General features: G+C 47.3%; 1 protein-coding gene across 1 annotated transcript in view; it reads right to left on the reverse strand.

The window, feature by feature from the left end:
* The window catches only part of RYR2 (ryanodine receptor 2), a 558,936-nt gene that overhangs the window by 18,310 nt on the left and 512,929 nt on the right, over positions 1-27,697 (reverse strand). Inside the window, exons 87-98 of the mRNA XM_054584705.1 lie at positions 25,918-25,999; positions 22,765-24,062; positions 22,004-22,071; positions 20,312-20,459; positions 17,837-17,923; positions 17,093-17,335; positions 15,552-15,682; positions 13,993-14,035; positions 10,502-10,635; positions 6,496-6,556; positions 5,199-5,345; positions 2,707-2,841 (exon numbers count right to left, since the gene is read on the reverse strand). Coding sequence (XP_054440680.1) covers positions 2,707-2,841; positions 5,199-5,345; positions 6,496-6,556; positions 10,502-10,635; positions 13,993-14,035; positions 15,552-15,682; positions 17,093-17,335; positions 17,837-17,923; positions 20,312-20,459; positions 22,004-22,071; positions 22,765-24,062; positions 25,918-25,999 — 2,577 coding nt within the window. The remainder of the gene's footprint in view (positions 1-2,706; positions 2,842-5,198; positions 5,346-6,495; positions 6,557-10,501; positions 10,636-13,992; positions 14,036-15,551; positions 15,683-17,092; positions 17,336-17,836; positions 17,924-20,311; positions 20,460-22,003; positions 22,072-22,764; positions 24,063-25,917; positions 26,000-27,697) is intronic.

Raw genomic sequence — 27,697 nt, forward strand, 5'->3', positions numbered from 1 at the left:
GACTTGTGGCGGTGTCAACGCCCACACAGAGCTGGGGAGCAGCAGCTCGCCCCCAAAGACAGCCACCCTCCGACAGCATAAACGCTGGGCCCACGCTCCCCTGCCCTCTGCCGGGGCCCCGGGAGCCGTCCTCTCCCCGCCCTCATGCCGCAGGGCCCTGGCCCAGCCGGCCAGGGCAGGCGGCCGTCTTCCCGGCCCACCTCTGGCTCCCTAACACGTGCGTTCTCCCCACGACGAAATCAGTGGAAACCGAGGACAACACACGGACAACAGAGTCAGATACGACTGCCGACGTCGGGAAGGGACCTGGGTCCCACAGGCGTTGCCCCGTGGTGGGTGGGGCCGAAGGCCACAGACCGTGGCGACCGCCCCCCCCCCGCCCCCGCCACCGGCCCCCAGTGGAAGTCACCTTGACATCCTGCCTGCCTCGAGCAAGTCACCAAGCACCACCCAGTCCAGTGACCTCGGCACGACTTTCTGATCGAGGCTCGTAGCCGGTGAAGTTAGAGCCATTAGGTTCTCCTGCAGTTGCGTGGGGGCGAGGGCGGGGGGCGCTGCAGGCGCGACTGCGCGACAGCCTCGTTTGCTGCGCCGACTGTCCCCGCTGCCCCGCACCTTCGGGTCACGGTAGACCAACAGGGCGCAGTAAAGGCAGGTCATGAAAGGGAGATGAAGGGCCGGTCACCGTGCCGCACCCCCCCAACACACCGCCAGGGCCTGGACGGGGCGGGCAGGTTGGGGAAGACGCAGGGAGGGGTGGTGAGTGAGCAGGGGCTCCGGAAGAGGTCCCCACTAGGGAGACAAGCCGTCGCTCTCCCAGCTCCAGGGTCTCACCCCCGTAGGGACCCTTGTTAACAGTTTCTTATGTTTCCTTCCAGAAACACTGTATGCAATTTCAGCATATCCACTATACACACAGCATGCAGCCCGTGTGTGTCCATGACCTCACACAGGTAGGGTGCTACGCCACACTGTTCCCGGCCTGGCTTCTTTTCTCCCCACTCAAATATAATGTGCATGTTTGTCTTACTTTAAAATAGCCACATGCTCTTCCATTCTAGGGACGTGAAATGACTGAGTCAACCAGGAATCTATTATAATGTGTGACAGCCACTCCCATCCGTGAACACAGAGGTGTATTTGTGAATAAACATTTAGGTCAATTATGAGCAGTGGAGCTGACAGGTGAACAGGTTAAGTCCACCTAAAAATTTGATAGATGATGCAAGGTTTCTCTTAAAAATGTTCATTTAAATTCCCAACAAATATTCATGAAAGGGCTAGGTTCTTCCATCAATTCAACAACCCTGAGTATTAACAAACTTGAATATTTACAAACTTGACAGGTGAAAGTGGCGACTGTTTGGATTTTCATTTCTTTAATTGCTGCGAAGGCTGAGCACCTTTGCATAGTAATAAGCTGACTGAATTTACGTACTGTAAGTTGTCTAGTCATAGATTTTCTTCCTTTTTCAAATGGCTCATTCATTTCTCACTGATGGGACAGGAGCTCTGTAAATTGAGGACACCAGCCCTCTGCTCCAGTGTTGCCTATATTCTTCATAGTTTGCCATTTGTCTGAGATGTTGCTTACAGTTGTTCCTTTTGAAAGTAATTTCTGATACTTTCATGAGTCCTAAGGTTTTATGTCATGCTCCAAAAGGCCTTTCCCCATTTAAAAATTACTATTATTGTAATTATCTCAAAGGTCAAATTATGTTCTTTTATTGTTTCCTTTTTTTCTTTGCATTCTAGTGTTTCAGAATTTATTTTGATTTAAAGAGCTAAGTTGATCCATTTTTACCAATTTCCCCCAAGTGGTGTGTCTATGGTACCAATATGATTGGGTTATTTTTCATTTCACCATCATCTCTCTAATTTCCTTGTGTATCTGAATCTATTTCTAGACTCTGTTTTGTTCCATTGATCTGTGATTCTCTGGTACAAAAACTGTGTTAACGACTAGTCTTTATAATGTTAGTTCTCTCATTGCCCTTTTGGGATTTTTTTGTTTGTTTGTTTGTTTGTTGTAGAGGAACTTTAGCATCATTAAGTCAGTCTCGGCACTAGCAGCACCAACCCCGATTACGCAGGCTTCTCGCCTGGGAGCTCAGCGAAGGCATCTCCGCTCCCACCTGGAAGCGTGGACTCAGCCGAATTTGCCTCCCAATCTCAGATCTCACCTGCGGTCCGTTCTGACTTGCGAACATCAGAGCGGCAGATTAGACAACAGTGATAAAGCAACATGAAAACTTTAACATCTGCTGATTTTCAGACCGAGGCTGGGAAGGTAACTTAAGCCATGATACTGAATGTAAAAGCAAAAACTAATAGTTCTATTAAAATACATATTTTTGGACTTCACTAATGTCAGTTAAAGTTGGTAAGATGAACAAGTAACTAAAGCATCAAAATGTTCTCTTGGGAAATAACCTCACCTGCTGCCCTGGAACATACGAGCACAAGGGTCACATAGACCCTCCCCCACCCCGGCCGCCGCCATCACACTGCGCTCAGGAATCCACCGCCACCTGGCTGCACAGGCGGATGTGCAAAACCGGCAGAAACTGTCCTTCACGTTTCGTGAAAAGTAAAAATTGTGTATTTACTTTCGACCCTGACTGTTAAAGAAGAACTACACAGACTACTCAGACTGAGGACCTGGTGCACTTTTTTATCCTACGAGACCACACAGTACGAACTTACCGTGAGCATATCGTCACATTTCATGTCTGGTGTATCACCATCTTCACTTTTATTGTAGAATTTTCGGAAAAAATTGAATGCCACAACGGTGTACAGGTACACAACAACAGCTAACAAGCCGACGGTTAACACAAGCTGGAAAGCAACGGGACATTGGAAGCGCGTTAGAAACAGGACACACGCGACGCCTGCGTGGGAGGGGCGGCTCAGCCCAGACCTGGACTCCGACCAGAGGCGAGTGGGCCCAGGGGCGGAGCCTTTCCCGCCCCCGGGGGCTTGTTCTTATCAAGTTGTCAGGCTGTTTTATGTAAAGCTGGATGGCTGGGTTGGCTAATAAATACATGCTAACATGGAATAGAAGTAAACTCTGATACAATTCCCTATCTAAATTGATATTCAATAATATTAATAAGCAGTTAAAATGTTCATTTTTCTATCCTCTAAATATTTGACAGTAGATACTACATTAAGCTCTTTTTATAAGGTCTATTCCCTTTAAATAATTTACATTCCTAATTAAAACTATCTCATTTATTTCATGAAAGATGGATTAGAAATTTTTTTCTTTTAATTATATCCTAAAACTAAATAGAAATGTGAATTGCTTCTAACATCCGGAAACACACACTATTAATAATGTATAATATAAATATTAGAAAATAAAACTGGAAAGTCTTGCTTTAATATAAAGCAATACTCACAGTCAAAGACACTTTAATAGCTGATAAGCAGCACTACTATGAAGACAAATCTTCCCACTGGGTAATTAAATGTCACAGTTTAAAGTCTCCTTCCAACTCCATGTAATCTTTAATTCCACACTACACTCTTATAGAATAGGTGTGTGTTGAAAACGCGACTTTCACCAAGTTGTGAAAATGTACGTATGGGTGTATCAGAAATTCTAAACACAGTGAAGTGAATTATTTTTTATGTCTACTTCCTCAGATAGCAACACACCCTTGTGTTCCTAACTGTGGTGGCATTTATTAAGTCTTTTAAAAATCGAATCATAATTATCTGGATAAAACATATTATCTCAATAAGGGTTTAAGTTATACCTATAAATTAAGTACAAAGCCACTGTAAAATTTCTGCATATTTACCTGTAGGGACTATTAAGTTGTATATATTTCTGCAAATGAAAAATTGATTCTTCAAAAAATCAAGCAGTAGTCACAACAAAAGTTTAGAAATTAATTTGAAGTAGTGCCAGAACTTTGGGGCGACACACACCACAGATTCAGCATCTCTAGTTCTTCAAATACGCTAGAGCTCAAAATCAACTGACGGACTGACGAGTCAGCGTCGTGCTGTCTCTCACTGGCACCAGGTGCCACGCACGTCATACTCAGCGTCGGAAACTGAAGTAACAGATGTAGGAACAGTGGGCTGAAATTTAGGAAACTGGAGATCCTGATCATGTGAAGTTACCGTGGATACTCCAAGATTTTTGGAGGAGCACTGATTTAAAAATATGCTGGATTACAGTATTCTGGACAAGAAGGATTCAGTGAATCTAAGTAACACGGAATGTGTTACCTCCCAGTAGACACCTGATAAGTGGATAATGAATCAATAAATGCATGCTTCCACAATAAGTTAATTAATAATAAGTGTTAACATTACACTTGGGTTCCACTGGAACATAAGCTGGCTTTCTGGAAGTAAGCCACTTCCCCTCCAAGTAGTTTGACCTCGTCCAGTTTGAAACATTACTATTTTGTTGGGGTTTTTTTTGTCCAATTTAAAAGTGGAGAAAAGATCCCATGAGTATCTAGTTTTAATTAATGTAATTAAGTTAGGAATATAGCATCCGTGTTCCCTAACACAACCAGCGCATCAGGATACGGCACTGCATCTGGGAGCCCCACGTTATCATGGGAAAAACGCCTGATTAGGAACAAAGTAACTCTTCTGAGAGCTTAACATGTGCCAGAGTCTGTATTAGTACCTCCACATTCACGTTTTTAATTTTCAGAAAAACCCTGTAGGAGTCTTACCATGTTCATTTTACACAATAAGGGAGTTGAGATTAAAAATGTTAAATAAACCCTAGCTGGTGTGGCTCAGGGAGTTGAGTGCTGGCCTGTGAACCAAAGTGCTGCCGGTTCAATGCCCAGTCGGGGCACATGCCTCGGTTGCAGGCCAGGTTCCCAATAGGGGGCACACGAGAGGCAACCACACGTTGATGTTCCTCTCTCCCTCTCTTTCTCCCCCTTTCCCCTCTTTCTAAAAATAAATAAGTAAAATCTTTTTTAAAAAGTTAAATTTATTCAGAGTCACACAGCAAGTTGATCACTGAGACTCGAATGCAGGTCTAGGTGATGCCGAAACTATCAATCCTCCTGGTTTACAAAGGAAACAGTACAGAGCTTCCGTTCAAAATAATCTTTAAAACTATACATCATCAATTCCATGAGGTCTGGTTTTATTTTTGTTGGCATATTGTTGCCTTTCAGTTTTGCAGGATAAAAAAATTAAGTTCTTACCTGCTTGCCATTGTGAGTTACTGATGACAAGATGGTTCTCAATGTCTTGAACCCCATAGCAATGTCGAGAAGGTGAGCAGCAAAAAAAAAGTTGTTGTAGTGCCCAAGAATGGACATGGTCATGTACCAGGCAAGGTAGAGGAAGGACTGCGGAGACAAGACGGCACAAGAGCGTCAGAACGCAGAAGGCAGACAGCACCAAAGCTTCTGGAACTGCGTTCTGCCGCAATTGGCCTTCGCTTCGCCGTCTCCGACCACACACTTACAGAACCCTCATGATAGGGTCAGGCTCCCCTTTCACTCAGGGAACTGCTTCCACTATGAGAGAAGAAACCAGCTGCACGGCACCTCATTAACAGGTGGCAGTTCCTCGGGTTTGAGCTCTCAGGTCAGGTAAGATCCCCGGGCTCATGGCTCGGTGGGGGCCGGTGGAAGTGGGAGAAGTGGGGGGCGTCACAGATTTTAGGAGAACGGGACTCACATTCACTACACGAGTCAATGCTAAAAGGAGAGTGAGACTGGAAGACAAAAGCAGCTGTGCGAGGGAGAAAGCGGCAGGCAGAACACAGGAGGTGGGCACCCTCCTGATCCGCGGCGGCGGGGGGGGGGGCGCTGGTGAGGGAGCTGAGGGGGTCAGAGGAGGTGGCTGACACCTGAGGGCGAACATTCCTGGTTGACCTATTCAGCCAAATCTCACCATTCTCTCCAATGACCAGCCAGCAAATGGGGACAAGAAACTCATAGTATCAATGATTCAAACTGAAAATTCTAAGGGTCAAAACTGTAACAGTGCGTAACAAGCTAGCGCGGGGTTGGGTAGGCGGGGCATGGCCAGCAGCTTTTTCACTTTGCTCGCGTATGTACTTGGGCCCTATGTTTATTTCATAGGCTCTGAGGCTCTTTGATAAATGAAGGATCAACATACTTATTCAACTTGGGAGAAACTAAAATTTATCGCAATTAAAGTTTCTAAGTTTTTAATGTTTTTAGAACTTTTTTTTTCACATCTACAAAACGTGATGTATGCCATGGCCTACTGAAACCCAAGTGAAAAGACACATAAATCTGCAGCTCAGTTCTATTCTTGTATAAATATATCCTTGTTTTAATCTTTCAGCTACGGAAAGAAATGGAACAAGAGAAGGGCTTAGTCATGTATTTCCATGGTCTTTCCCAGCCAGGCTCTGTGTTAAACAAGCCAGTTTTGAACACCTTGAGTGAGTGACGTCTTCCCATCTGCAGGCGCCCGGCAGCCGCAGCAGTCAGGGCGCCTGTGCTTTGCGGGAGAGGGGCTTACGTTGTCAGTGAAGACGACCCCGAGCTTCCACATCTGATACTTCACGTCGATGGAGTTCAGCCTGGAACGAAAGAGGAGGAGAAGCTGCAGGAATGCACATGAAGCAGACCCCTGACCTGTGAGGAAGGGCGCCGTCCCAGGACAAGATTCCCTCCCACGTCTGGGGAGCGGGGAGCCCTGCAGACAGTGTGTCCCTGTGGGAGGGCTCTCCGAAAAGAAACAAAACATCGCCACCCCTGTCGTCTTTTATTTAAGAAACGTCCTTTTTCATCTTTTTATTTTCCTACATTAAATATAAGGTCAACTCACGTTGCACATGACAGTTACACCTGGAAACTGTCCTACGTTAGCTAGCGTGTGCATCCCAAGTTTCTTCACCGACTTGCATTCCAACAGACTTTTTACTTCAACTAATAAACAGCTGCACAAACATCCAGTTATTTTACAACTGTACTGATTTTGCCAGTGAAAGGGCCTTTTCATTTTGGTGTTGTTTCCTTTTGTGTTCAGAAACCTCACCTTCGCAGAGACTGCGCAGGAAGGAACTGACCTTTCCCCTCGTCCCTACAGCACCTCACTGTGTCCCCAGGGGTTTCCCACCTTCAGGGGGTGTGTGTATCTGCCTCTTTCACTAATCTGTGAGCTCCCCAATACCAAACACATCATTTCACACACTGAAAATCTCAATGAACACATGAAAGGAATAACTTTTAACATAATTATTCACGCCTTTTACAGATTAAAATGCACATATGAAAACATTTTAATTTTCATTTTTTTTAGAAGTTGCCAAATTGATTTACGGGCAGTATTCTAGGTAATACATATGATAGATGATACAATAGACTATAAAATAATATTGATATTATTTTTCTAAAGGGCTTCTCTAAACTGTTTTAGTCTTTACTTCTTTAATCATTTACTTTACTGAGGCTAATTTTAAATTGTAAGTGCTAGAATAATCAGTTGCTAATCACAGCTGACCCCTTAGGACTTTTCTCCCAATGGTTAAGGTTTAATTTACTTTAGCCTAAGATTTTTTATTGTAAGAAAAGTAACTTGTCATTGAACTATAATTAGTTTTATTATTAAATAACATTTTAAAATTTCCTTCAATATTTATAACGGGTTTTAATATAAGTACAGCTTTTACTAAGTTAAAAAGGAGGAGGTGATAAAAAAATAAACAGTAGGGCAATTAGCATGAGAACATGCCTATTCTCCGTGGAAGTGGCCTAAACCAAAGAAAGGTTTCTATCAGGATGTTTGAATTCCCTGTGGGAGATTTGTGCTTTAATTTAAAAACTATCCTTATGGTTAGTTATTGTCCGATCCGTACCATATATTAGGGTGACAAGTTTGCTCTCAACATCACTAAGCAGCATATTCTCTCCAAGGTGCACAGTGACACTGTGACACGGGTGTGGCTGTGGGGCTGTTTGGGTGGGAATGGGGTGGCCAAGCTGGGCCATCAGGGTACGGCTGTCCCTGGACCGCAGGGCAGGGTCTGGGAAAAGCTGTCAGCCAGAAGCTGAGGAGTTTTGCTAGATGGTTTTCAGACAGGAGCCCCCTCTCACTCCATGAAGACACAGAGTGCGGAGCCGGCCAGCTCTGTGGCAGCTGCAGCCACTCTACGTGCCAGAGGCGAGCTGGCCAGCTGCTCAGGTGTGTACACATCAAGCCCCACGATTCGCTTCATAAACGATGCACACACAAAGAGATACAGGGATCTTCCCATATCCAATCGTTCATGTTAAAATAATGTTCACATGGAACCAGATGATCTTTTAAAACTTGATCTTTTTAAACATTTTTATAAGAGAACAATACACATAAATATTTTCCTGGCAGTGTACATCATTCACTAGATCTTTATGCTTCTCATTTTATTATCTGTATGTAAAGGTGTTAATAAACACAATGTTAATTTCTTGGTTCTTTGCAAGGGTCAAACATTTGCTGTGTAAAACAGTGGAAAATCCCACTAATTTAGAATTACTTGTTCACAGTAAAAAACAATCTAAACTTTCCTTTGACTTTGTTTCCAAACTTATTTTCTAGAGTCACAAATATGACTATGGAAAACACATAATTCAGTAAAATTACTTAATTCTATGTTGCTTATGAGGGATCTACATGTTAGTAGGAAGGCCTACCTAGTCAAGGACTGCCACAGTTCCTGTTTTCGGTGACATTCTAACACAGAGGCCCTAGCTCCTAAGGACTGTCTCCTATTTCACCTCAGACACAGTGACAGTCTTTGAGTACTAGATTTGTTTTCTTTAAGTAAGTACCCAGGAAATATTTTGGATCTAAATTCAGTTTCTGTCAGATATTTGCCTGTCTAACTACTTTTTAACAGGGTGCACATTATTTGAATGACCCAAGTAGCTCTAACAACTTCCCAGAAAAATAAAAAAATATATGACCAATGAGATAGGTTGACCAAAACTTTTTTATATGCTAGCTAAGATATTTATCTAAGACAAAATAATATTGCTCTATACAACCCTAAATATCTATCCTTTCAAAATAATTATCGCATCCCCAACTAACTGAGACCATAAACACAGATAAGAAAGGCTCACATGGTTTTTAAGGGAAGGTGACTATGAGGATTCTCCTAAGTCATTAAGTGTTACAATAAGAAATTATATTTTTAAAAGCATGTATGCTTTACATTTATTCTAGTTGCTTAAATTAGCTACACACACACACACGCACACGCGCGCCTGTCTGGAAAAAGTCCAGGAAATGTTAATATAACGAGAACAGTTTGTGCAACATCATGTAACCTGGCAGCTAAGGAGAGTGGACTGGAATGTGCATGCGTGAACGATGACGACTTCACTGTACTGGTCTGTGGGGGTCGTAGACGCTGTTGAGTGAGCATGTGAACTGTGTGGCCAAAGCATTCAAAATGACTAGACAAGTAGAGTTACGAATATGCATCAAATTTTGCTTTAAGCTTGAACATTCCTCCACAGAAATTATTCAGATGATTCAGAAGGCTGCAGCTATGGGCAGCTATTGGTTGGCAGTTTCACCACAACATGCCCACTCATGCATCACGTCTCATGCAGTTTTTTTGCAAAACATCAAGTCACCCAGGTGACTCAGCCCCCCTGCAGCCCAGATTTGGTGCCTTCTTGGAGACTTCTGGCTTTCCCCAGAACTAAAATCACTTTCGAAAGGGAAGAGATTTCAGACTATTGATGAGATTCAGGAAAATATGACAGGGCAGCTGATGGTGATTGGGAAAACTTTGTGAGGTCCCACTGTGCCTACTTTGAAGGGGGCTGAGGTACCATTGTCCTATGTACACTGTTTCTTGTATATTGTAGCTTCAATAAACACCTCTATTTTTCATAGTACATGGATGGATACTCTCTGGACAGACCTCGTATATGTGTGTTTGTGTATAAATCAATCTCACGAGTTCAATTCAACAGGTTGACATCTTTCTAGTATATTATTATTTCATGCAAGCACTATATTGAAAGTCTCTAATTTTCAAGTAAACTTTCCAAATAATAATACAGCAGCGTATTTCTGACATACAAAGTCTTTGCTATTTAAATAAAATACAATAATAATAAAATGAACTTTGAACATTTCTATTAAAAGGGCTATATAGTTCTCTTTTTAAAATCTTATGAAAATTAACTTCTTTTCAAACAAGTATCAGCATATTTAGTTGTATATTGCATTTTTGCATACGTTTTACTTTAATTCAAGTGGCATTTAAGGATCGAAAAGGCAAATTCAATTAAAAACTTTTTTTTTTGGTTTATGTAAATAACAAAAAAGGCATCTCCAAAAATTCGTAGAAAAGAACCCAGTCATTCCACAGCTCAAAGCAGCCAGAGCGGACGGGCCCTATGTCCACCCCGCACGCCTTTCGCCTCTCCAATCCTCTGACCCTGAGAAGGAAACCAAGGCTCTGGCCAGTTCAGACTGCAGAGCGTTTCCCCTTCCGCTGGGGACCGAGCAGGGAGACACTCACACGGCCGACAGGGAGCTGTCTTTCTTCGGTTTCTTCTTCTCCCGGGCGTCACTGAAGTCCAGAGCCGCTTTGTCCATGCCGAGCAACTCACTGATCCTGTCCCTACCATAAAACTCTCCGTATTTATCCATCACCTAGGAGGCAGAAAGAAAGCAAGACTCAACCATTAAGGAAGCACATCTATGTCTGTGCATACAAACATCTAATTATTTTTTGGTTACTATATATTTGTCTTATTTTGAAGTCCGCTTAAAAATCTAGTTTATGGCTGTACCTACTGAGGAGGTAAGATCCACACAAGCATGACCTACGAAGAAAGAACATACCTGCTGAGAAGCGCTCCCGGTGGCTAACTGAGCTCAAAGTAAAAAACAGACACTGGCGGCCATTTCTGCACGGGAGCCTCTCGCGCAAACTGCACCTCAGGGAGAAAGATGCCTGCAACCGCCTCTGCACAGCGAGCCCGCCCGCCTGCACTGCGCTTCTGCCCGCGGAGCCAGCCCTTAGAGAGGGGCCCAGGGAATCTTGGTTCAATCAATAGAGCCGACTCTCCCCGTCCAATCGCAGCTGCGAAGCCATAACACCATCAGCTTAACTGACCCATCGGAGAGGCTCCATTCTGACCAATCAGGACAGTGCCTTTTGGGCCAATCAAACTGGGAGAATTTGGAGTCCTCATTTGCATGAAGACGGGCCAATCAGGGACCAGGAGTGGAGAGTTCTGTCGGTACACGCCAGCTCTCTTCTGGCTCAGAGGCCGTGTTTTCCCTTCCCACCGGAGGCTGAAGACCCTGTTTCGCCAGCTGGAGCTGAAACACCCAAGATGACACCTCGAAGGCACCTGTGCGGAGCAGAGCGCAGCAAAGCCTCTAGCAGGGGCGGGGCCTCGCCCGGGGATGCCTCCAGCCACAGCCCTGCAGTCCTCGCAGTCCCGCTGCATCACAGCTCAGTCTTTTGCCTTGAATGAGGTTGGCTCCTTCCCCGCACCCCAAAGCGAAGATCCCTGCCAGCGCCGAACTGGTGCCATAGACCCCCTGCTGGCGTGCGACCGCCCCCCTGCTCCAGGTCTCAGCGAACTCACAGCGTTGGGACTAAAACCTACCCGAAGAGCAAGTTTCCCACTCAGGGCGGAAGGCACGTGAGAGGACGAGGGTGGGCCGAAGTGAGTGGGCGAAGAAGCGGGAGAAATTTGGTAGAGACATCTACCAGATTTGTACCGCGCGCCAGGAGCTATGCTAAAAGCTTTGACATGCTTTCCCTCATGCGATTGCCACAATATGTAAATTTTGTGTTATCAGCATCCTATTCTGCCGATAAAGAAATGTATAACACACCAAAGGATGCCCAGCTTGGGACGAGGGGACATCAGGGAGCCCGGGGCAGAGCCAGGCTCCCAGAAGTGACCGCCCGCACAGACGGCGCTGGCTCCAGAGCGGGCGGCTCCAGTGCGGGCGCCACCCCGCTCCACTTCCCGTCCTCACACTGTGGGGCCGCAGCGGTTCTTCAGCAAGACCTGGCCATGGAGCCCCGTCATCGTCCTCTGGTCCTCAGTTTAATTCTCCCCTAGTGTAGATTCTGTGTGTGTCATTAGAATCAATTTGTAGCAACCTCTCGCTTCTCTGTCACGTTTGCCTGGCTTTACCTGTGTATCCTGTTTTCAGTTCAGCTCTTAGACATCCCAAACAGTGACAATGGGAGGAAGCAGGAAAAGTAACCAAGGGCAGGAGGAAAGAGAATTGGAAGCAAAAGTGGGCAGGAAAGAAGGAACAAGCATACAGGGAAACACAGCAAATGAGAACAAGGGCAAAGGGGAGGGGAATTAAGACTAGAGTGAATGAAAGAAAAATATGTAGATGAAAAGAAAGGATTAGCAGAAATAAAAATTGGCCTTTTCTGAATGTGCACAATGAGGTAAATGAGAAGAAAACATAAAAAGCCTAGGAGCATAGATTATTTAGGTTCATTGAAACAATGTGTTTTGCATTATTCTTATGGCACTAAACAGGCTGATCTGAGGGGGTCCTCTGTGGAATGTGTTGTCACCCTAGTCCCCGGGGCATACACTATGGACCATGGCAGGAATGCCATGAACAGTCTGAGCTGCAATTACAATTTATCCATTTATTTGACTCTAAATATATAGTTTCCTTCAGAGAAACTCTAATCATGTAGAAACTTCTGTTAACTAATTTTCTATTTACAGTTACTTTAAAATTATTCTTTCAAAGCCTAAGAAGTTGTTCAGTGTTACTCAGAATGCTAGGTAACAAGAGATAAAAACTTGTGCCAAAATAAAAACCAACAGACATACCTCTTCTTTCATGTAGAAAGTCTTGTTACTAAAATAAAAAGTCAATGTGCTCAATAATGTACTTGATTTACACTCAAGTGCAAGCTCTGTTTGTGGCCTCAGATTGGTTACAAAACGTATGTGGCTGCCTGTCACCGACCAATGCGTGAGTAGCACAGATCTGATCTGGTGGAATCAGAGGGGAGCCACTCTTTCCAACCGGTTCCTGTGGCCAGCCCCGCTGACTGTGCCCATGGAACTCAGCCCTCATGGCACCAGGGTGGGGGGGGTCGGTTTGGCTCAAGGGGAGTAGAGGCTTGAAAGCAGGGGGCCGCAGTCCTTTCTACTGTGCAGGCGCTGGTCCTCAACACCACTTCATTGAAGAGGTGATCTACATTAAAGTCCTGTGGTAGGAAGGGAGGGGACGACCCTTGACCCTAAAGGTCAGAGCTCTGAGCAATTGTGTTTGTTTTGTTGTTTTGTAATCCTCACCCCAGGCTATGTCTACTGATTTTTGAGAGAGAGGAAGGGTGGGGGGCAGGGCAGAGAAAGAAACATTGATGTGAGAGAGAAACATCAATCCGTTGCCTCCTGTACATCCCCAACCAAGGATCGATCTTGCAACGCAGGCATGCACCCTGACTGGAAATCAAGCCCACAGCCTTTAGGTGTACAGGACAACGCTCCAACCTACTGGCCCACCCAGCCAGGGCTGTCTCAGTGTCTTCCTAACACCCTGTGGAGCAGTGTGCATCAGAAGAATAAAACTTCACAAAAATGAGATCTTCAGCGTTCATATGCAGTTCCTTGTTGCCAGGCAACAACTTCTTCAGTGTAAAAGGGATTCTGCCTGGTGATTTATCAGCCGTCTTCATGCAAATGGCCTTCAGTTTGCTAGGTTCCCCAAGCTATCTCAGGAAAACTCCAACCAGTTTTTGTGGCTGTGGGTGCTGCGCACCGCTCAATTGCCTGAGTCGGAGCATAGGCAATGCAGCGAGCCTTATTTACTCTGTAGCTGTAGACTAGGGGATCCTTGTGTGCAAGTGCTTAACTTCTCATTCAACTCTCCTGCACTGTGAAATGACACTGACTGGCGGAAGGTGCACCCCAGGGTCTCATTCGGCGCATGAGCCGCATTAATTCAAATCAGCCTTGCACTTCAGGGGGAAAAAATAAACTTACTCCTTCTAAGAAGCATTACCTTTCTTTTAACAAATTTGTCCCAGTAGTTGTTGGGAAATGACCTAAAAGATATAAAGGCATAGATGTAAAGAGTATCATTTTAAGAAATGATAACATATTGTTTGGAATATACAACATATTTAACATAATATGAAAACACATTCTTCCTTTTACGAAAATTAGAATAAATTTGTTTTCCATCCACTTTATCCTGTAATTTTTCTACATCACTGGTGTATTGAATATCATTTTAAATAGTACTATATAAATACAGGGATGGGCAAAAGTAGGTTTACAGTTGTAATACAAATACATAATACAATAATAGAAATACAATAATAAATAATAATACAAGAATAAACTCTATTTTGTGTTCTCACAAGGGTACACCTACTTTTGCTCACCCTGTATGTACATGTAACTCACAAAAATGCTCTAGGCTAATATTTAACGGGAGAAGAACATGAATATATTTATTAATAAGCCAGTTTTGTTTTTTAAGTTACAATGTGTCAATTGTCAATATATAGACTGCTTTGTCAAGTGTCTTTAAAGTATCCAAAAATCTGTCATTGTTTTCCTATGAAGTGAAAAAAATCCCATTTGCACCAGTTGTCCTCAAGAAAACTTGGATCGTGGAACCATAGCCTGACGCTGGCACCCTGACTAATACAGAGCTTGCTGAAAGGGACAGACTTGATTTGATATAGTGTTAACAGCTAGTTGCTAAACAAACACGGAGCATTTAGAGCCAAAATTTACTCTATCATCCACAAACAAATCACCCCCATTTGAAAACCTGGAACTTACTGGAAACGATAACTTTTTAAAAATAAGCAAAACTAATCACAATAAAAAGAAGCTATTTCCCTCTTGAGTACTGTAAACTACTCCAAAAATACTGCACCATTAACACTTTTAATGGTGGGAAATTATACTTTGTGATGGATTCGTGCCTGGCACAGCAACCAGGAGCTTGGATTGTCATCTTCCAAGGCTAAATAATCAGTGCACAGAAGAGTGTGTTTCCTGTCTTCTGTTGTACACATCATAATGCTTAGCTAGTTTTGTGCCAGGTTGCTTGATGGCACCAACTGGAAGTTTATAATGTAGATACATTAAAAGTGTGAAATTCAATTTCTTTGCTTTTATTGCCACACCTCATACCCTAATGAATAATTTTTGCTTCTTCTGTGCTCCAGGAGGAAACAACTCTGCGCTACAGGCTCCGAGTCCCGGCTGCGCCCTGTGCCCTAGGCTGCGCCCTGTGCCCCAGGCTGCGCCCTGTGCCCCAGCTGCGCCCTGCTCTGAACACTGAGTGATGGAGGCAAAGTTGCACTGGGGCTGTGGGAACACACTCCAAGTCCCTTCTGATTAAGGGATTCAGAACACAGATGGCAAAAACTGATGGCCTCCATCAAGAGGCTGACAGCGCTGAGCGCTTTGATTTTCTTGGCTGAATATATACCCATTAATCAACCCTGCTAAATTTCCAACAGAGCCACAGGAAACTCCAGCCAAGTATTTCATGTTTTGGAATCTGTGAGCACTGCAATGTCTCATATATTCTTTACTTACTGTGTGTTGATTACGAGTCTATCCCACTGGCCTTTAATATCATCTTCTGAAGGCTGTTCTGTAATATACAGCCCATCAAATTCCAATTTTCGAGCTACTTCCTTTTCACGCTTAAAAATAACCAGCGGGACCTACATTTGAAAAATAAACATTAAGTCAGTTTAAATTTACTGGCATTGCCTGTGGTCACTACTGCTGCAAAAAAGCTTTTGGGAAGAAATACTTCCCATTTTACTTCCAGGGAAGTAAAAATTGAATGAAAATGCATTAGCTATATTTTAGGCAGAAAGAAGCATCTAGAGGTTTTGGAAAAACAGGAGTTAGAAGGAATATTATATATATGCATGTGATTTTACACACATAGTTCATAGGTAATTGCACTAATGAAGTCACTTTTAAATATTAAAGGGAAAAAGATTAGGCAAAACTGTTTTTCTTTGGCGTATTATCAATACATACAAGAGATTGCAGCAGAATTGAGTGCAATAAAATATAACAGTGTTACTAAGGTTCCAGAGTGCCTGCTTTTAAAAAATGCTGTTTCCTTTGAGGAATCTCTTTTATACGCCCTTGTTCAGCATGCCCACATGCTAATTTGAAATAAATTTTAATTTTAACATCAGGAAAAGTCTTTGTCTGTTTTTCAAGATGTCTCCAGAACATACTCCCTTTTCATATGTGCAGACTTTACACAAGAAAGATGCAGACATTCTGGAAGCACCCCAGAATATCCCCCATAAAACGAGGGGAGAAGAGAAGTAGAGAGGAGTTTCTGAAGAGACTTTATGGTCTGGTCTTCTACGCTGGGCCCTGGTTTTTCAGAAGTTCTAGAAGCTGCACAGCAGAGGCAGGGTCAGTGAAGAGAGGCACTGCAGTGAAGATGTGTCTGGCTATGAAAAGGTGAAGAGGTTCCAGAGGAAGCGGGCAACCCTGCGCCCTCAGACACCCTTCCGAGCACCATTCACCAAATGATATCGCCCCCTGGAGAGGTTCTGGGAGCAGCTGCATTGCTTTCTCGGGAAGTGAGACAAAATAGAAAGCGTTTCTGCCCAGGATGGCCCCGGATGCATCCCTAATATCAGAACAACCAATGTGACTGCTAGGTTTGAACGATGTATTTCTGTAGCTCCTAATACATGGGAGCACTGTGAGGAGACACAGTGAGTGGGCCACTCCTGTGGAGTCAAGTTGTAGGTAAACAATTACCAATGTAAGCTACAGTCACACCGCCCAAGGCCACCCCACTTCCCAAGGCGGCCCGCAGCCAGTGCCTGTCCGTGTGGAGTCCACAAAGCCAGGCCCCACTGTTGTCATGGCACCAGAGCGAAGCCTGTGCCTGCCCTGTGTGTCTGCCCTGTACCTCCGTTTCCCTCTGCGGCCCCCAGCTCCTTTCTGTTGTCCCCCAGGGGCTGATTTTTGGAACATTCCCAAAGAAACTCCGTGCATGTAAGTTCCACCTCAGAACCCGCTCCCCCAGAGGTCCAGCCTGCAGCAGACGTGCGCGCACAGACCGACCATGGGGCCGCCTCCTGCTGTCTTACTTTCAGGCAGTAGTAGCCGATGATGCAGAAAAAGGAGATGACGGTGTGCAGCACGGCCAGGATGCGCAGGGTGGGCTCCATGTAGCCGCTGCTCTCCTCCAGGACGTAGTGCACGGCTGCAGCGCTGTCTGGGCCGCCCTCAGGGCTGCCCTCAGGGCTGCTGTCCAGGACGCTGACTCTGGCGTTTTCACTTGCACTACGAGCGGGGAGCTCCTTTCCTTCAACCACAGAAGAAGTGGACACCTGATTCAAACCATTTAAAGTGCAGTCAGTTCGCTTCCTCTACAATAACAGTGCAAACAAGAAACAACGGAAACCCAGCCTTATCCGACTTAGCTGGACAGGAAGCCCTGGCACAACAAAGGTGCGGCTCTCCCATCCCAGTGGCAAATAACGGGCCCACCTGGGCCCTGCCTCTAACTGACCAAGAGTTAGGGAGATGGGCGCACGAGGGACAAATGAGGTGGCTGAGCCGCCTTCTCAGCGACCAAAGGAAGTGAATGTAGCACACTGAGCCAGATGGGTCAGGGCACTGCAGGCCACCCCTGCCCCTGGGACGCTCATGGGGTGGGGAGGGACGCACCTGCCCTGCTTCACGGTCAGGGGCAGGCCTGAGCTTTCGGTTCCTCTTCCATCAAAATACATTTTAGAATAGGTTTAGATGTGCCTGCTAGTGGGTCGTGAAATCTTTATATTCAATTTGGTAGCATCGTACTAGTCGTTAAAAGACTAAGATGTACGTACCTTATAAAAAAGCAAGATGAAATTGATTGCAAACGCGACAAATAAGGCTAACATTCTCATGTTGTAAAAGTTGCGAGCAAAATAGTTCTGAGGGTGAAAAAAATAAAAGGTCACTGAATCAAGAGCCTTGAAACTTGCAGACAATCAGACGAAGCATTCATTCATTACCCAAAACTACTTCCTGGGCATCTAGTGTGTATCGAGCACCATTCTTGACACTGTGAACGTAACACTGAATTAGAAAACCTGGGCCCCCACAGAGGAGACAAATGATAAAGAGGCACCCCCACAGATAAAACATAGCTCCAGGGAATGCTGAACGCCACGAGAAGAACCGCCAGGCCAGGGCTTGGGAGGCGTCCGACCCACACAGGTGGTCCGGGAAGGCTCATCTGTGGCAGCCCTTGAGCCGAGGCCTGAATGCCACAGGGCGCAAGTCAAGTGAACAATCGGGGAGGCGGGGCAGGCGGTGGGTCAGGGAGCACAAGCACGCAGGGCCAAGTCCTGCGCTCAGGGTGATCCTGGGTGCCTGCCTGCGAGGCAGGGGACTGTGGGCGAGGCCGGGGTCAGAGGGCGGCGAGGTGGAGCTTCGCGGGCCTCTGCTGGGGCCTGTGCCATCTGCGGCCTCGCGGGGGACTTGCAGGGGCCACTTAACCGCATTGTAGCACCTCCTCCCCGCCTGCGAAGTGCGGGTAGCGCACCTAGAGAGGAGCGGAGTCTGCGGAGGGGGCTGGGGGAGAGCGCAGTGTTTGTTCTCACAGCGAGTGGGATGTCCGCCGGGCACCCCACGCACGTGCCAGGGGCTCTGCGTCATCGGCCACAGCACAGGGACAACACCTCTCATGGCCTCTCCGGGCTCACATGCCATGTTGGTAGTGTCATTTCCCACACATGACAGCCTTTACTGCCACAGCTGACTGGACCAAGTGGGCCACCAACCCAAACTGGGTCAGTCACCTCAGTTCACCCTGGAAGGTGGAACTGGGCCAGAGAGGCTGAGTTAGTCACCTTGGTTGTCTGAGCTGGGAGGTGACAGAGTTCTGAGACACAGGGCCTGGGGAGGCCTGAGGTGACCGTGGCAAACTCGTGAGCAGAGAAAGTCACAGTGCAGAGAGCAAGCCTGCGACCCTTGAGGCAGAGAGACGCTTCCCACGCTGTGGCTGAGCACAGTCCTCGGGCAGCACGCAGCCCACGGAACCTCCTGGCGCACTCCGCCTGCCCTTGCCAGCGGCACGGCCGCCACCACAGCCCCGGCACCAGCAGTCACGCGGGGCTGCCTCGAGTGCGCCGGGCTCGGTGCCCTCTGCGTCCCCCCATACAGAGCAAGTGCAAGGCAGCTAAGAAAACCTAGTTAAAACTATCAATTAAATACATATAGCTGCATAAATTATATAAAATATGTCATATATGTGTATACATAAGCAGTTAAATATTTAATTGCTGGGTCGGTCCACTCCCCTCACAGGTGAAGTTCTAAAGTACAGTGAGTTTCTTAACTGTGTATTTTTTATTTCCAAAGGCTATAAAACACCAAATATGATTTAGCCTTTCCAATGGCTTTATCATAAGGAGGGCTGTTCTTAATTTCCAGGTCTGATTTTATTGGTCAGTACCTCTTGTAGGTTTATTCTACACACTTATCCAAAATTTCCTGCTCTAAAAATCATGTATAATACAGGGTGGGGCAAAAGTGGTTTATAGTTGTGAGTGGGCAAAACATGGAGTTTGTTCTTGTATTATTTATTAATTATTGTATTATCTTCCATACAAACTGCAAACCTACTTTGCTCTACTTTGAATTATACATATACACATACCAATGGCCTTTCAAATTAATTTTTTATGAATTCCATCCTCAATGAATATGAATAGAGATAGAATAGAGATAGAGAAGTACAACTTCTTTCTTTGTTTCTCAAATATAAGTGTATTTTATGAACTGGGGAGCATTTCTGAAAAATGTGTAGGACACTACAGAAAGACCTATCGTCTCTCTCTTCTCTCATTTTTTAAACTTATTTCTGTTTAAAGAATCATTTTGCCTAGACCTTCTCATTATCAGTGCAGAGTTGTCCCACTGCATTAATATTTTTATAACTGAACTTTTAATAAAAGGGCGATGTCCCGGAAATACTGAGTAGCCCACTCAGGAACAGCAGGCCGAACAGTTACGCCCTGAGGCCTCTGGGCCGTGCTGGACGGTGTGACGGAGCCTCCGCCGCCCTGCAGTGGGCCTCGCAGTGCGTGCCCAGGTTTGTCCTAAAGTCCCTGGCGGGCTCTGGATGCAGGCACTCAGCCAGGGGTTTCGGGCTACCTGACTGTGCACAGAGGCCGTGGGTTTGACCACAGCGAGCAAACTGAGCGAACTTGCTGGGCTGACTCGGTTCCCTGATTACCACTCAAGGGTAATGGATATTTGCTGAGCCTAAGTTATCCCATCCCACAGTGCATCATATTCATTCCAAAATGGCTTACTAGAAGCTTCTGTTGATAAGCTATGATTTTCTTCCAGAACGCCGACTCGGGAGCCTCTGGCTCTCCATATCTGTGTGTGTGGATCGACCGGAGCTTCTGCCTGCCCTTCTCGTCCTTTGCCTTTTCCTCTTTCTCTCCATCCTCTCCACTGTGAATACACAAATGACCATAAGCCATCCAGGAAGGAAAGGACAAACAGGTTGTGTGCCAAAACAGACAAAGGAACAATATTTAAATCATAGTGTCACTGTTGAAAACTTTCTCTTCCAATGAGCACTCGGAATTTCAGAATTGAGGGTTGGCCTCCTGCAGATGGATAATTCTGTGAAGTTCAAGTCTAAAGGGTATTTCAGAGGCTGGAAGTGTCTTTGTATCTAAACATAGCACATTTCCTTCCAATTGTGCTATAAAACATTGCACTGAAAAGACAATAGCAATGAAAACTTCCAACATACCTTACTTTTAAAATATGATTTTAATGGTCAACCTTTAAAACTGACTAGCCTTTAGGACTTAACATCGAAGACAGATGCATTTGGCTGTACACATGTATAAAGGGTGTTAGTATACTAATTATTCAGACAATAGTGAAATTAGACACACTAAAATTTGATACCCTAAACCCCTTTAGCTGCAAAATATCAGTCCTCCCTGAAAGTGTATTTATGTATATGTGTACTTGTGTATTCAAAACCCACGTATATATCATTCACACTTAACCACTTCTGTGTGTGGTTTATCTAACAGTGTTTTTAACATTAAATGATTGCACAGAAAATGACGGTTTGCCCTGTCACATGTCTGCATCCCGCAATGATCATCTACTTGGCTATGCTCACAGCTGGCCCAACAGTGCAGATCCGTGACAATAAGCAGTGCCGACTGCAAGACACGGACAGAGAAAACAGAGTGGGGAAAAAATAAAGCGCCGTGTGCACTTACTGGCACCATCAGGAACGGGGACAGGGCTGCTCGTGAGGCTGCTGCAGCCCGCTTTCAGGTTGTGAGGAATGAGTGTGCCCTGCCCGCCTTCTCTCTTCAGGTCCAAGCCAAATATGACTGAGATTACAAGTCGGATTTTCCCAATTTTTAAAACTGTGCATGTAAAATCATTTAAACTTGGGAGAAGGTGTATCAGCTGAAACAACCGGCTGCTGCTGGGAGGAAGGGGTCCCCCTCTGCCACTCCCCTCCAGCTCCCCGGGGCCTCTGGCTGTGCTCCCAGCTGTGCCCCAGGTGCTGATGGAAGGGAGGGTCCGGAGGCCCACGCCAGACCTCTGAGTCAGCATCTCTGCTGCAGGCCCAGGGATCGGTGGGTTTTGTGCATATGGCCCTGGGACTAGCTCTGAGGGACACACTCCCCAAGGACACTCAGCAACAGCCTTCAGAAAGTGTGTCTCTGCCTGCCTTTCTGAGGACAGAGTCACACGCACAGTAAGTGTTAAATGAGAACCGAGCCCCCCACAGCCGGCCGGCTGTGAGCATCGCAGGGAACCACTGCGGGACAGACACACGGTCGGATGGGACCGGAGGACAAGGCGGCCCAGAGCCCGCGCCAGCAGCGCCCACACTAATTCCTCCAGCACTGGAGTCCTCATGCTGAGCCTGTCCCCAGAGACAACAGAAGGCTTATAATCTGTCCCCCAAAGAGTGAGTACAAGGGACAAAAGAAAGTACCAGAAACCACACGTACTCAGCTTTTTCAGGTTCTGATTTGTTTTCTTCTTTTTCTTCCTTGTCCTCCTCTTTCACCTCCTGTTCCTTGAAAGTCAATGGGGAAAAGAAAACCAGGTCACACATCACCTGTGGACGTGTTTAGGGGTCCCCGTGCCCAGGTGCCCTCTATGTGGCCTAGCGCCCCAGGCTCCCCCTGAGCTACCTCCCACGGCAGTAGGTGCGACTCCCCAGGCGCCTTTGCCCTCCCACTCATTGAGGAAACGCTGCCCTCACCTCATTCACCTGCTCACATCTCACTCAACCCTTCAAGGCCACCTAAGCCCCACTTCTTGGGTCTCCTCTAACTGCTGCCCAAACTACACGGGCCTCCCATGCTCCACGAACATGACCTCTACTGTCTACGGCTTATGCCAGTTAACTTAATAGTTGTCTAGTTTCGTCATGTTTGCTTTCTCTAATAACGCTTTCGGGCATTTTGAAAGCACTGGACACAGCCTCCATTTCTCTTGGTTCCCTTGGGTACCCAGGGTCAGGCACGCAGCAAACACTCATAAAATGCCTGGGGGTGGGATGCCCATTTCCTTTCCCACTGTCACTTGGGTGAGGACCTGCCTTCACACTTAGTAGTTTAAGATAATTCAATAACTTGTAGAGAATCTTCAAAGGCTGGCCCTGCTGAAAAAAGCCAGGCAATCCTCTGTGGAGACTCAGGTCCCACGGGGAGCTTACCACATGGGCCCCAGGGCCAAGAGCCACTGTGGCTCTGAAGCAACTCACCTGAAGCTTTTCTGGCACCTCGGGAAGGGGCACAGGGTTGCTCATGAGGTCGCTGAGGCCCGCATTCGGATTGTGAGGAATGAGTTTGTACTGCCCTCCTTCTCTCTTCAGGTCCAAGCCAAATATGTCTGAGAGAAGGTCACTTTCCTCTGTCAGCTCCTTCAGGTCTGCAAGGTCCTCCGAAGGCAGGGCAGCCTCCAGGGGCCTCCTCTCGGCTTCTTCCCCGTCGCCCCTCACCTCGTCCTGCGTGGGGTCTGGCATGTTTGCTAGGAGCTCTGCCACTCGCATCTTCTTGGCCCCTTCCACCAGGCTGCCCCCCAGGAGCAGACTGCCCACAACGCGGGAGAAGCCGCGGAGCACGCTGGCCACGAAGTGGGCGAGGCTCGTCAGGACGCCCCAGTAGGAGGAGAAGAGGGCCGCGACCATGTCCCTCAGTGTCATCTTCTTCACCTTCTTCATCTGCTTCTTCAGGCTCTTCAGGCTGAGCATGCGCAGGAGGGTCAGGAGGTTGTACCTGAGGGCCAGCAGGGCTGCCTGGACGGTCAGGATGGAGAAGAAGCCCATCCCCGGGGCCTGCTCCTCCGGCCGCTCCTTCTCGCTCTCTTCTTTGCTGGCTGACCGCTCGTTCAGGTCCGACTCTGAGATCTGAGCCGCCAGCTGCATCTCAAATATGGTGTCCTCGCAGAAGTTCACGAAGAGCTCCATCTTCTCCTTCTCGCCACCCTCGTTGACCACGTCGAAAATGAACTGCCTTTTGGACTCCTTGACCTGGGGCTTCTCCCACTGAGTCCGGCTGGACTCGCTGATCTCGAAGTAAACCCTCTCGATGCGCTTGGCACTGCCCATGATCTCGATGCGGCCCAGGAAGGGCTGGAAGTAATTGAGCACGCTGTCCGCCAGTTCCAGGAAGGTCTGCAGCCGTGTGTCATTGGGCATGTGCTCTGAGAGGTTGGTCAGCAGGACGGCGACGTTGAAGCTGATGTCCTTCGCAGGTTCATGGAACCGTTTGACAAATTCCTCATAGTCCAGGGTTTCATTTTCATCTGTTTCCGCACAGGACAGAAGGAACTCGGTTTCTGATGGCGTGTAGTGCTTATGGCTTTCCATGGCTTTGTGGAAATCCCTCTTGGAAATGACCCCCTTGCCATCAGGGTCGTATTCCTTAAATGTATCAGAAGATGTCAGGTCCTTCAGTTTTAAGAACATGTTGAAGAATTTGAGAATCATCTCCACGTTGTTGGAAGACTCCACGAGCATGTCGACCATCTGCTTGCCGATGGTTCCGTTGACAACGTTACCTGGTGGCAGAGAATGGCACGTGATCAGAAGGAGCGCTCCTGGTAAAACCAGTGTTTGCAGCAAAAACAGCCACACAGGCCTATGTGACCCCTGATTCAAGGGCGGTGCCTGTTCATCTGCGTGAAGTCTCAGGGAAATTTAGGGAATTACTGTGATTGCGGAAACACATGCAAACCGTATTTACAAAGTAATTAGACTAACACACATAGAGTCTGTGAACCAAAGGTGGCTTTTACCCTCAAACTGGTCAAAAAAAAAAAACCCAGATGTTTTAGGATAAAGAAAATGAGCAAACATTTATATCCTAGCACCATACACCGAAATCCAGTCTCATGCTAATAATAAAAATGAGCATTTACACAGAACTTAAGGGCTGAAAAATTGTTTGTCATAGATGACACCTGGGTTAACATTCACGTGTCTATAAGGCAGGCACCTTTCATTCACTCTGATGTTACTATTGAGGCAACTGAGGCTTAGCACAGTAAATTAATGTCCCCAAACAGGTCCCCAGAGAGTAAGCTGCATGCCCCTCTGATGTGAGAGGCAAAGCCCCTGCCTGCACCTCTTCACGGCCCAGAACATCCACAGTGAGGAAGTGGCAGGTGGCTGGGAGGCTCCAGAAGGTTAGATCTTACCCTAAGTTACAGAGCCGTGGAACCAAGTGAGCCATGTAACACAGAAGACTACAGGAGAAGGCTGCGCAGCGAGAAGTCTCAGCGCCCCAGAGAGGGGCGACCACCGTGGCCTGCAAGCCGCACAGGGCAGCACCCAGGCCCGGCACCTGCCAGCCAGCCGCCCGGACGACCGCTTGGCCTCTCTCCCCTGCGGGTCCACCCTCGTGCAAAAGCAAGGCGGTGCTATCAGACCCAAAACCTGGTATTTAGGTGAAAAAAGCACTTAAACCAGGAGCTGGCACATTCTAAGAGGCTTACTTGAAGTTGTCGGGGCTACGGTTGCCGCTGCTGTCCTGGTTATTGTTCTTACTTGGACGGACATTTGAATGGAAGGGCGAGGGACCCTGTGCTGGGGCAGTAAGGCAGCCGCTGCCCACAGGGCTCGCGCGAGCGCTCCTCTGCGAGTCCGGGCCCAGCGCCGCCGCACAGGGCGGGGCTGCCCCCGCAGCCAGAGCCCCACGTTAGGGCAGGGCGGGCCACAGCAAGGCACACATCTTTTCAGTTGCTGTGGCCGTGTTCGTAAGCTCCCACTGAACCTCCACTTCAGTCTGCCTCACAGAGGAAACGGAACTGGGAGGAGGCCTCGGCCGAGGCTCTGGCGCCAGGCCGTGGGAGAGCAGGGAGGCGCGCGCGGTGCGGCAGCCGGGGCCAAGCCTGAGTCAGGGCCACTACTGCCTGATTCAGAGCGAAGTGCGGCAGCAAAGAAAAGAGGGAGAAAAACCGAGAGAGGCTTGCGGAGGGGAGGGCGGGGCTGCCCCCGTGGGCGCAGCGCCCTGGACCCGGGGACTCCCGCCCTCCGCTCAGCGCAGCAACCGCAGGCTGCAGTTCGCCCACGTGTCTGTCTGCACCGCACCCCCCGATGACGAACAGCACCTTTCCCTGCCTCCTGCGGAGCGCGGCCTCTTTAGGGTAGCACCCCGAAAAGAAAAGTGGTGCTGTGAATGCTACAGTTTTCATTCCAGATACTAAACTGGGACACATAGGGCATCCCTTTTCTAAAGACTAACTTGAGAAAAGATAATAAAGCCCCCAGTAAATCCAGGCAGCTGTCGCATCTCAGTGGGCAAGTTTGATTCTTTGCAGCCTGCTGACATGTGGATCCTTGAAAAAAATAAAGGCAACTTGGATATGTATAAATAAAGATTTACACATAAATGAAAATGGAAGTCAAAACTACCTTCTAACATGGACAGCAACATGACCACCATATCCTTCTGAAGGTCCATGAGTTCTTTCAAAAGCTCAATTTGACTGGAATCCTGAAAATATTAACATATCGCATTTGAGACAGAATGGGGAAACTCCGCGAACGTCAGCCTTCCCGTGGAGAGCACTGCTCTGCCGTAGTAGCCGCTCCGCAGCGACAGAGGAAAAGCCAGGTGTGAGCATGTCGCTTATTAAAAATATGACCTCAGCACTAGAGCATTTACAGGTGATGCCACCCCCGTCCACTGAAGTGGTCACGTGCCCAGCGGCAGGCCCCACAGGAGCGCGGGGGCGGGGCGGGGTGGGGCGGGCTGCGGCCGTGGCCGGCAGGACGCAGGGCGTCTCTCTGCACGTGAGACTCCTCTGTTACCTGGAAAGTCTGTACGGCCCTTGTTTTTTCTTCTTTCTAACGTGTTATACAAAGATGATGTATGTTTTGTAAAAGTTAATTTATCCAGGAAAAAAAGACATATAAAAGATATAAGATATGAGATAAACTTACATAGTCAAACCAAAAATGTACAAGTGATACCTACACTCATAGTGTACAATGTATCTTACTTATCAATTGTATTAAGCTTTCTGATACTTCTGTTAAAATGTTCTGGTTTTTTTCACCATGAATACATTACTTAACATAGATACGCCGCGTCTGAACACCACTGAGCTCGGATCCAGGGCCTGGAGGTGCGGGGCGCGCTTACATCTATGTTACAACCCCACAGGGTGTGCCGCCCAGGAAGCTACGTTTCTGTGTTGCTGGAAGAACAAGACGTTTTCCTTCTAAACAGCTGTGACCTTGACGATGTCCCCAAAACTGAGTGGCAGTGAGTGGGCACCAGATGTCAAAAAGCGTGGAAATGCATCTGAATGAGAACTGTCTTGTGAGCACAGAGCCGGACGGTGACAGGGTTCCCTCGGACCCGACTCCCGTGGGGCCTCTCCTCCAGGTCGGCCTCTAGAGGCGTGGGTAGCACTGACCCAGCGCCGCCAGCCTGAGGCCGCGCCCCGGGACGGCCGAGCCTGCTCCAAAGGCCTGTCAGAGAAAGCTCACGGCTGCCAAAAATCTGCTGCTTGTGCAGCCAGCACCAGAGAACAGGGCTGTCCCTCGGGCTCTGTGGCGGATGGGAACCCAGCTTCTGCAACTGCCGTCGAGGTGGCTCAGCTGGCCCAGCCCCACTCCCAGGGGCCGACCCTGGGAAACTTCACACTCCCTGCCGCACGGGCCCCTGCCCCCCCCCACTCTCCCCTTACTGTAAGTACACATCCCAGGGGAGCTGAGCTTACACGGGTTGTCCGTCCTGACCACTTCAATCAGCCCAGTTTGCTGGTCTCTGATGCTTTGCTCCTGCTGCAGGGCGGGTGCGGGTGTGAGGGGCCCCACTCAGCAGAGGAAAGGAGACTTGGCGTCGGGGGACACAGTGGGTGCGCCCACTCAGAGGACATGTGAGGGGCAATGTTCTCACTTTGGACCCAGCATTCTTCCCTCCACCTGACACCTGGCAGTGCCCATGCCCTGACCGATTCATCAGCTCTCAGGACACCCGGCAAAACTCACCGCTGCAAAGGAACACATTACTCAGGACTTACTGTAAGAATGTTTCTATTTGTGTGTCTCTTAGCTTCAAATGAAATAGATGCAGGGGTGAGAAAACCATGCTGATATTTTCAATATGCGTTCTCAAATTAACATTAAAATGCGGTGGACAATCTTATCTTTGTAGCGATTTTTTTCTCTTTGGCTTTCACGA

The sequence above is a fragment of the Pteronotus mesoamericanus genome, unplaced genomic scaffold (genome assembly GCF_021234165.1).
Source record: "Pteronotus mesoamericanus isolate MK-2021 breed Mesoamerican mustached bat unplaced genomic scaffold, CSHL_Meso_final contig_120, whole genome shotgun sequence".
NCBI classification, from domain to species: Eukaryota; Metazoa; Chordata; class Mammalia; order Chiroptera; family Mormoopidae; genus Pteronotus; species Pteronotus mesoamericanus.